The 10,573-nt window shown below is 37.1% G+C and overlaps 1 protein-coding gene across 5 annotated transcripts in view; it reads left to right on the top strand.

The window, feature by feature from the left end:
- Positions 1–10,573, top strand: part of ttbk1a (tau tubulin kinase 1a) — a 57,944-nt gene continuing 47,371 nt past the window's right edge. For 2 of the 5 annotated variants that reach the window (XM_034294156.1, XM_034294155.1), the window contains exons 1-4: positions 2–204; positions 2,746–2,836; positions 7,852–8,010; positions 10,082–10,229. In XM_034294156.1, the coding sequence (XP_034150047.1) occupies positions 2,834–2,836; positions 7,852–8,010; positions 10,082–10,229 (310 nt within the window). In that variant the 5' untranslated portion in view covers positions 2–204; positions 2,746–2,833. Of the gene's footprint in view, positions 205–737; positions 1,333–2,745; positions 2,837–7,851; positions 8,011–10,081; positions 10,230–10,573 lie in introns of those variants that run through there. The other 3 variants (XM_020049869.3, XM_010898574.4, XM_020049867.2) reach the window with 3 other exon arrangements.

The raw sequence follows: 10,573 nt of genomic DNA, 5'->3' as shown, positions 1-10,573 counted from the left end.
GGATCCGCGAATTGAGGTAGTGGTTGGTGGCTGGTAAATGATGCTGATGCTGGGGACAGGAATGGAGGTAAGGAGGAGGATGCTACCGTAGAAATGGTGGTACATGGGGCGCCCCTCCTGAAATGGTTTTAACCATAGAGGCGAAAACATGCGCCTCGTCAAAGTCTTCCAGGCTTTAATGTCATCTCGGCGGAAGAGAATAAGGTAAGAATAAACGCTTTTCTGTTACTGTATTTCCATTCGCCATTTTTGATAGATTACATATTGCTGCCTAAAACCTATTGTGTATGTCTGTATACGGAAGGCCTGGGTGGCTGGTTAGGAAATGTGTTTTGCAGTAGAATATAGTTTGAATAAAGGTATACATTTAATGGCCAGTTAATAGCAGTCGGCCAAGTACGATGCATTTTTTAGTATGATCAGGTTAATCGCTGGCATTTTCGAGTTATTTGTTTCATTTTGGGGATTGTAATCCCACGTTTTTGCTTAAATATTAAGATGAATTGTATTCCTTTTTATATAGAATGGTTAATTGGACACTTATTTTAAACACATTCCATTAACAGTTTTAATATTATTGTAAGATTAGATAGGCTGACAGTTCCTCCAATTACGCGCGAGGAGTAGAAACGGACTGTCATTGGGGTAAAATACTTATAAGGTGGGACAAGCCTGATGTGATTTCTTCCACAATCTTTATAGTGTATGGTGCGCCACCTGTCGCCATAAATGCGGTAGTAATAGGTGGGTCTCTTTTCAAGCATGAGTCTACGCTGCAGTGCGGACAAAAACTGTGGAGTGGGATGGACCGAAACCGTGGCGTTACAGGGAATGTAACCGCATGTCTTCTATAAACCGAGACATTAACTGATAAGACAAAACGTTGGCTCAGAGAAGTTTTTTTTCGGATTTTGATCCATACCTGGATGATGATAGACAATAATGTATTGTATTGTGCATTGATGCCAAGCCTACACATGTACAATGCAGTTTTCAATCATAGGAATCGCCTTGCCTGACAGCTAATACAGAATAGATTTATGTGTATTTTTAATAATATCTTGCATTTTTCTTTTTGGGGGTTTGCTTGGAATAATTTACTGCGAAATGCATTTACTGCGAAGTACGTTTAATTTGTCGTCGGATAATGAAGTTGATATTTGTATGGGCCTTTCAAAAGTTAACGCAATGGATTTCTGGGAAATGTTATTATTAAGTCCATATCTGTAGCAGTGGAGTTACTGCTTGTCAAAGGACGTCTTGTGCCCCCTTAATATCCCAAATGAAGATTCCTAAAAGACGGAAAAGACTAACGTGCCGTTTCTGCACCAGGTAATGTGCGTCATGACATCTCCGAACTGTTACCTATATCCGTAGGCCTAGGCCGGTCATGCGTTATTGGAACCTAGGCTGGTCGGGCGTTATCGTGGCATTTGGGCATGGCATTTTGGAGAATATTTTATTGTGCCACTATTAACAACAATGATGGAAATACCGAGGAGACACTTTAGGTTAATTAAGATTTCTTAGATCACCAATTCTTGAAATATAAATAACCAATCATCAATCAATTTGCTCACAATTTAACTTAATGCCAAGTTTCCAAGTGTCACCAAATGACACAACATTCCTTAAATATTAGTACATATTTTTATATTATATATTATATAGTATTTATCAGAGAATGCTTAAGATTCAGTGCAACAACTGATTTCAAGTGTGGCAACACAATTGACAAAACTGAACAACATAACAGCAAAAAGGTATTTGAATAGCATTCTTAGTTTTTTACCAGTCTATACAATCAATTAGTTTAGCAAAACATCACTACACCTCTACACATAGGACAAGCACACTTTTTACTCTTCAGTAGTTTCTATAATGCATACAATAAGTTCTAACGTGTACATTTTAGTAAACAAAACAGTTTAATTAAATGGGAAATATATAATGTTTTATTTTACATTTTCAAGAGGATTTACAATGTCTCAAAGCCAAGGGAGAGCAAAGACCTTATAACTTGCTCCAGGCGCAGGTCGAGTCATAAGTGGTTTGTAAAATGGACAGAAATGTCTTTAGGTGGAGATAGACCTACAGAGTTGTACTACACTTACAGTGTAGCATTTATACTGTAGCACATTGAGCACATCAATATCGCACATTAAGCAATCAAAAAACTAATTAGAACCAAAATACAATTTCCATTTCTTCAAAAGTAAGACAATATATTTACAAGATTACAAGGCTATTCCAAATTACTTTGAGAATAATCTCAGATTTTAGCAGTTGTTCCTACTTTTCATTGATTCTAGTTCAACAATGGCTTGGATAAGGCCTTTTTGATGACATATGCTCTCAGATATATCTAGGAGCAAAAACAAATGAGTTGATTTAAAAACAAAAAGGATTTAATACTTTTTACAAGGTAAAATGCCATTGTTTTTTTTAACATAATTAAAATATTCAAAAATGCTCAGTCCATCATCATATAATGTACAGTATGTCTTGTAGCTAATCTAATCCTCCCTGTTTATGGATGTTGTGCTAAAGTATTACATTCTATTGTTTGTGTGTGTAGTTGTGTATAGTTTGTCATTTCATGTCATTTCATTGTCTACTCATACCTGAATTCTCATAAACATCAGTTTCTATATAAATATATACTTATCATAAATATCCTTGTTTTGGTTGTGGAGGCAGTTGTAACAATCCTCTTTGTATTTTGTATTTATTTTTGGCTTGTAGGCTAACAAAGGAAGGTTTTGGCATCGACTAAATTGGCCAAGTTCAGGATTTTTTTCTCAGACGTAAGGTTTTTGAAGAGGTTGTAAATATGGTGAGAGGTTTATGTGTTTTTCGAAAGTTCCCTTGGAAATGCGGCTGCACTTTTACCCACCAGTTTGAACACAAAATGGCTGTCGCGTCTTCCTTCGCGGATTTCAAGGAAATTTCATGATTTCGCTTTTATAGTTCTGGACAACTTGAATGCAAACCCTTGGCTTTTTTGCAAAATAGCACCCCTCACTATTAAGACCTTTGTAAAGTGATTGATAGATGAAGGACAGAAAACACACATTTAGTTGTGTTATAGATTTCATAGGGGTCTATCAAGTCTTATTATTTTCACTATCTGCACTTCCCCAATGTTTTGCTTTTTGCTATTGGCAACTGATCTCTGACCTGTCATAGCCCAGTGAAAAAAGGACTATGATGACGCTGATATAATTTTACTTTTCCACGATTTTTATTGAAATACACCTGAAGGGCGGGACAGGCTTGAAGTGTTTCCTACATGAGCAGAATCTGTCGTAATACCTGCCAAGATGGCCTAAGTATCATCATTTTTATAAAGCGAGTATGCTCCTATCTTCAACCCCACAACATTAAAGGGATACTTCAGGATTTTGGCATTAAAGCCCTTTACCTACTTCCCCACTGTCAGATGAACTTGATGATACCACTTGTATCTCTCAGTGTACAGTTTAGAAGATTAATTCTAGCACTTATGAAGTGGCTGAATCACTTTAGCAAAATGCTTTCAAGTCAATGGGAACAGCATTTTTGCTAATGCTATAACTCTACTTTATTCAAAACTGTACTCAGACAAAATCTAATGCATGCGTTATTTGGGGAAAAAATGAAGGGTTTCTTTGAAAAAATCTCAAACTATCCATTTGAGTCTAATTTATACAATCTTGTAGGATGTCATGCTGATGAGCAGCCTCAATGGCTGCTGGTCAGCAGCTATCTTTTTCTGGTTATTATTAGTAAGTCATACTTACAAAGTGATAAATTAGGACTGAATGGATTATTTGCTGAAATTGACAAAGTTACAATTTTGTATCCTTATTCTGTAAGCAGTTTATGGACACTGAAACCAATATTTTAGTATCCCTTTAGTAATTGAAGGTAAAAAAAAAAAGAATGATTCTATATCCATTCGGTAAATTGTGGAAGTTAATATGGAGGTTGTGTAGAGGATGCCAAGAGAGGAAATGCTCCCTGAACCCCTTTCTTCCTTGTTTTATGAGTCTGAATGCTTATTGGTTTGATTCAGTACTTCTGTTTTACCTTCACTTGAACTACTTGCAATATTGCCAGCTGTTTTGGGGTTTAGAGCAAGTCCAATAAAAAAGCATGGGCTGCGTTCAGCAGGGTGCAATGTTTACAGGTCATTCAGATGGAATATGTTAGATACAATGTTAGGGAGAATAAATCTGCATGTCTGATATGTTGAATAAGGAGTCACGTTATCTTTATTCATTACATTTCTATCTGTAATGTTCCTCAACGTTTCCCTACTGTACACGGCCCAAGTTGCTACATTTGCAGTGTGAGCTTGCCTGTAATCTTGCTGTGCTATGAGAATCACCAGAAACTGTACAGAAAGGAGATATCTGACTTAGAGAAATGCCCCCAAAATATTTTGATCGGCGCAGGCCCCCTCTGGTCTTTTTATTGCTGCTGCCCTGCACAAGAGATCTCACAGGCAAATTGTTTCTGGATGCAGATGGGTTGGTGCAAGCGGGAGGCAGAATCAGAAGAATTATGAGAGCCTTTCTCTAAGTCTGGTCTTCCTTTCTGTCCTGTCTTTGTATCCATTTGACAACATTGGCACGTTCACTGACACAGCATCCATTCACATGCTTCCCGCCAAAGTAATGCAAATGTTGGGAACTGGGCCAGGTGCATTGACAAATCTTGCTCAAATACCATAAGCACTGACAATACCGCCCTCACAGACACACACCCTGACTAAACATTTTTTATGTGTTCTATTGCATTTTGTCTTTCTCTCAGCCAACTAATGTGTGGCATAATGCACACAATCTCTCTCTCTACTGGCCTAGGCATGACTAAAAACCTCCCCCACACACACACACACACAGAAACACACATCTTTAATTGAGCTGGGCTGTGCATGCATAACTAATGATCTGTGGCCCTGCACGCAGATTAGCATGGGTTTGGTACCTACTACTTCTCAGATCCAGTATTGTTTTCCCAGAATGATAATATTTTCAACAAAAACTTTAGTCATTTTGCAGATGTTTTAATCCTGAGCAATTTACAGGAAAATATTGTGTCAAGTTCCTTGCTCAAGGGCACACACCTACCCTGTCCTTGTCAGGTTGGGATTCAAACCAGCTTTCTTTCAGTTACTGGCCTAATAATTTTAATCTGTAGGTAGAGCTGCCAGATCTATAGTCTAAAAGTTAATATTAGTTTAACATTTTGAAACCGAAACGTATTGTTGTCTGAGATAGTTAATAGGCAAATGTAACAAGCTATAAGAAGTAATTTTTCAGATATTGTTTGATGAAGTCAAATTTAGGAAGCATCTGTTTCAGCTGGCAAGACCGGTTTAAACAACAATTAGCATTGTTGTATAGGACATTTTGCCAAATCTTTGTTTTTTCCTGGATATGCCTTGATCTCTTCACAAAGAAGATATTAGTTAGTTGTAATCTAGTCATCGGACATACTTTCAACTAAAAGAAACAACGAGTTTACAACCAGAACGTTAGTGGCCAACTTATGCCCCCTAGTATATTCATTTACTATTCATGCAAAGATGCATTGTCAATTACCTGTTTATGACTAACAGTGGATATGGTCCTGATTTATAGTAGGTCAGGTGTGATTAAATCTTATCAGACAGAAATGATATAGGTACATTATAGGTAAACTGTTTATATACCTTGTTACATACAGTGCCTTCCACAATTATTGACACCCTTGGTAAAGATAAACAAAAAAGGCTATTGTTGTTTATCGGCTGAATCTTACACTCAACATCTGAGAGATCTATAACATTTAAATGAGATGGAAGTGTTTTTAATTGTTAAAAAATACATGTATGCCAAGATATAAGTTGTGTGTTGGACTTTTTTGTTGGAGAACACATAGCAAGGGCTCTGAGACTACCATTAATTCATTTAGAATCTCTCCAGAGTCTTGATTTCTGGACTCTTCTCTTCAGCTCACCCCACAGCTTTTAAACAGCTTTTAAATGGCCATCCCAGCAGACTGGGATGGCCATTGCAAAAGATTGATTCTGGGGCCAGTGATCCTTTTTTGTGTGGATCTGGAGGAATGCTTTGGATCATTGTACTGCTGAAAGATCCAACCACAACCTACACTGAACAAAATTATAAACGCAACACTTGTTTTTGCCCTAATTTATCATGAGCTGAACTCAAAGATCTAAGACTTTAGTAACTGAAAGAAAGTGTAGTTTTGGCCTCCAAACAGAATCCACAATAGCATGTATCCTAAAAAGATTCCCAATTTGTTTGGAAACAAAATGGCCCCACAACTAGGCTATCACAATAATCAAATTTTAGTTTTAACGATTAGGCAGTTATGTAATATTTGTGACAGCCCTGCCCACATCATCACATATCCACATGTTCTAATGAGGAATATGTTATTTTCCGCATTACCATCACTGTTTATACGCCAAACTCACCTCTGGTGTTAGGGCTAAAAAGGTAAATTTTTATCTCAAACGAAACCTGATTCTAATCGTTCTTGCAAGACATCCAAATAGCTTGTTGGTATGAAGTGGGCATCTTATTGTAAGTTTTGAGACAGTGGTGACCCCAAGATTCTACCAAGTTCTGGAATTATCTAACTATGGTCTTTGGACAATTTCATACCTTTCAAACCATCCTCCTCACTGTGCATGGGTGCAGAATGTACTTGCATCCTCTTCCCGGCAGGTTAAACACAGGATTAGTTGATTTAAACCTCTAAAATTGTGGAGATGGATATTTTCAGGAGTGTAGCAATAATATTTTTTATATTGCCATTGCCTAACAGCAACCTTTTGTTTCTTTGTATAGGTGTACTTTCTGACCTTTCAGACAAGTGCTGCCTCCTCCATTCTTGATTTAGCTTGAGGGGACGAGTGAAGAACTTTGCTTACTGGCAGGGAGGATATCACTCATAATTCAGTGCAAACTAGTCACATATGTAATGCCGCAACCTCTCAAATGTAATTAACACAGCTTCATTTTTGTGTCAGATTCCAACCTCATTAGTCTACTTTGTGTTTGGAGTGCAGCCAAAGGCAGTTTGGCATGGGTCACCTCATATTTATACCCCACATAATAGTTCCTAATTTTCCTTTATTAAGAATTTGTTTTCTTGTTGAACAATTTGCCTCAATTCTAGGTTAGATTTCTCTCATATTTTGACTGAAACATTAAACTGATTAATTAACATATTATCATAGCCTTTGTTCATCTTTACTAAGGGTGCCACTTATTGGAGGGCACCGGAGGGCACTGTACAAGGTTTTGTACAAAACTTTGCTCAAAAAGAGTGTAATACGGTTCTTCAAGTGTTGATAGTATTATAAATAAGTATTTAAACTCTAATTAATGTTATTCAGATAAAGGACATTTAGTATTCATTGTTGATGTACCTCTACCATTTACCAAAATGCTTATTTTGCCTAGTGTTCACTTGAGACACAGAGTATGTAGTACTGTTTGTTTCAGGACAATCTAGGTGTCAAACTACAACTGTCATTACTAACCAGCTCTCAGTATAAGCATGGCATTTGCACAGTCCGCAAATACCATGTTTGTTTTGAAATACACATCAGTGGCTAAAGCTAACAAAAGGAATGGCTTCATAAGATAACCCTGACAGCAAAAATCTTTTTTGTTTTCTCCTACATTTAAATGGCCTAAGCTTAAAAATGCAATGGCTTTATAGGAAAACCTTGACTTTCGCCATTTGCTTTTGAGTATGTTGTATGATGCAGGGGCCATTGTGTAAAAAGGAAATGAAGAAGACTGACTTGTAAAGATCTATTTCCTATTGAATACCCCTTTCCAGATAAATGGCACGTTTAAGTTGGGAGCTGCTCGCGTTCTGGCAAACTGGCAGATGCAGTGTCTAGTGCCAGCCCTCCAAGACCACGCCAATATGAATGGAGCCGGGGAGACAGCTGACATACTGCCGCCAAACTGCATGGTTAAGGACAGATGGAAAGTGGTGAGTATGTGTTGACACAACTTCGGGGTCAGACAAGTTTGCCTCGCCTTGTCATGATCTACTGACTCCTTGTGGCAGGTCAGGTAATTGCATGCTGATTCTGGGTTTTTGGCCTGTGCATTTAATCTCCTGCAAGCATGTCTGTGCTTGCAAGTACATCCTTATTGAGCAAGTGGTGTGATAAGAATATGAGCATCTTGGCGAGATGTTCTTCCGGGAATGCAGGTCTCAATCTCTGACTTTCCTGAATCTGCAGAGAGATGTTGTGATGAGGCAGGGCAAAATATGCCAATTAGATCTAACGAAAATGGGGTGTGAAGAAAAAAACTGGGTAAAAATGTTTTGTCTTGGTGTAGTCCGTGATATAAAACCAATACAGTCTTAATTATATTGTTAACAGAATTATTTCTAATATTTCTTGACGTCAATATTTCTTTGTTTGAGTATTTGTTTGATATCCTAGTGCACTGTCAGGAGCCAGTACCACAAGCATTTTGCTGAACCCGCTGCAGAATCTGCTAACCTGCGAGTGTGACCAATACAATTAGATTTTGTAAAAGGAATAATTTACTTTCCAAATCTAAATACATTGAAGTTAAGCAGATTAAGTGTCAGGTGCTTTTATATATTTGAAGCAAAATAGATTCTGAAAATATGCTGGCTTTCATCCATCTTAAATGGTAATGAATTGCACTGTAATTCATTGCACAATCCATTACCAAATTATTCTATTCATTTGGTATTCAGACAAGGATTTAGTTCATAAGTGTACTCCCGTATACAGAACAGAGTGTTGATTTGAATCAGTAATGTTGTTTGGGCAGTATTCATATTCAACAGAATTCGATTTTGGGGATTGATCTGTTCCTTTGAATAGTTTTAATAGTGAACTGTGCCTTTATTTGTATATTATAAGCAGCTTCATGCATTTGTCTCAGTTAGGAAGTGATTGCGTAACAGCCACAGTTCCTTTGCTTTTGATGCTGATCATTTGGACCACTCTGTCATTACCAATCACAGCTCGACAGGTTTAATCAGCCAAAAAGCTGAGAAAGAAAGTGGAGGGTGTTTTGCACATGGCTAGTCAATATTCGTCTTCGGCACTTGGCTGTCATGATCAGGTCATAATTGGTTTGTTCAAAGCACTTACAGTACCAGTCAAAAGTTACTTACTCATTCATAGGCATTTCTTTATTTTGAAAATGTTTCACATTGTGGAATAAAAGTAAGGAGAACAAATCTATGTAATAACACACATGGAATCGTATAGTAAACAAAAAGTGTCAAACAAATCAAAATACATTCATATTTTAGATTATTCAAAGTAACCACCTTTTGCCTTGATGACAGCTTTGCACAATCTTTGCATTGTCTCAACCAGCTTCACCTGAGGTATCACCTGGAATGCATTTCACTTAACAGGTGTGCTTTGTTGAAAGATAATTGGTGGATTTTATTTTCTTCTTAATTCAATCAGTTTTGAATCAGAGCCAATCAGTTGTGTTGTGACAAGGTAGGGTTGCTGTACAGAAGACCATCATTATGTCATTATGTCATTAGTAGTCCATATTATGGCAAGAACCGCTAACCAAAGAGAAACAATAGTCCATCATTACTTTAAGACATAATTTATCGATCAGGAAAATTTAAAAAATTTGATGTGCAGTCAAAAAAAAAACATTAAGCACTATGATGAAAATGACTAGTTTGAGGAATGCACAATATAGAAACGTATTTTAATATTTGTAAAACTTTTTTGGTTGCAACAAGATTCCATGTGTTATTAAATAGTTTTGATGTCTTCTATGTACAATATGGAAAACTCATCTTGTCAACTAATTTTATTTGAAAAAGAGCACAAATAGGTGTGGTATCTGTCTAACCAGGGAGCAAAATTATTTGGAAGACGTTATTTCATGTCTTGTGGTCACATAATAACTAATGTAATCGTCCATGGAATTCATCACACGAGAAAAGTTTGCGCAGTGAATTTTCTTCATTATTCAAGGTAGCTTTTCAATAACACTAGTATAATCTTGTTTTTTCCACTTTTCGCCCTCAACCTTTTCAGCTGAAGAAAATCGGAGGTGGAGGTTTTGGGGAGATATATGAAGCACTGGACCTACTGACGCGGGAGAATGTGGCTTTGAAGGTGGAGTCGGCCCAGCAGCCCAAACAGGTCCTGAAGATGGAGGTGGCTGTTCTGAAGAAACTGCAGGGTAAGGACCCATTGTGGTGGCCATTTTGGGCCTTTCTGCTAGTTGTTTCAATGAGCTGAATGGTGTTACCACTCTGGGAGCCATTTTGTGTTTACCAATCTTCCACAATGTGTCAATATATATTGTGATGTAGTCATAACAAAAAGGTTTCAGTTAGCTACATTAAATACGTTAGTAAGGATCTTATACTTTTATTGTAGGTTTTCTTCTATATGGTAGATAATGTAGACTTTTAGTTTATTCAAGGTTTAAAGATGCTACAAAGTTTGTAATTACCACTTTTACATTTCAGTCTTAATTTGCCCAGATCAGAAAATATATGATAAAATATGACAAAACAAATG

This window comes from Esox lucius, chromosome 9 (genome assembly GCF_011004845.1).
Source record: "Esox lucius isolate fEsoLuc1 chromosome 9, fEsoLuc1.pri, whole genome shotgun sequence".
In the NCBI taxonomy this organism is placed as follows: domain Eukaryota; kingdom Metazoa; phylum Chordata; class Actinopteri; order Esociformes; family Esocidae; genus Esox; species Esox lucius.
The sequence above is the reverse complement of the archived record's forward strand: the minus strand, read 5'-3'. Positions and strand labels throughout refer to the sequence as shown.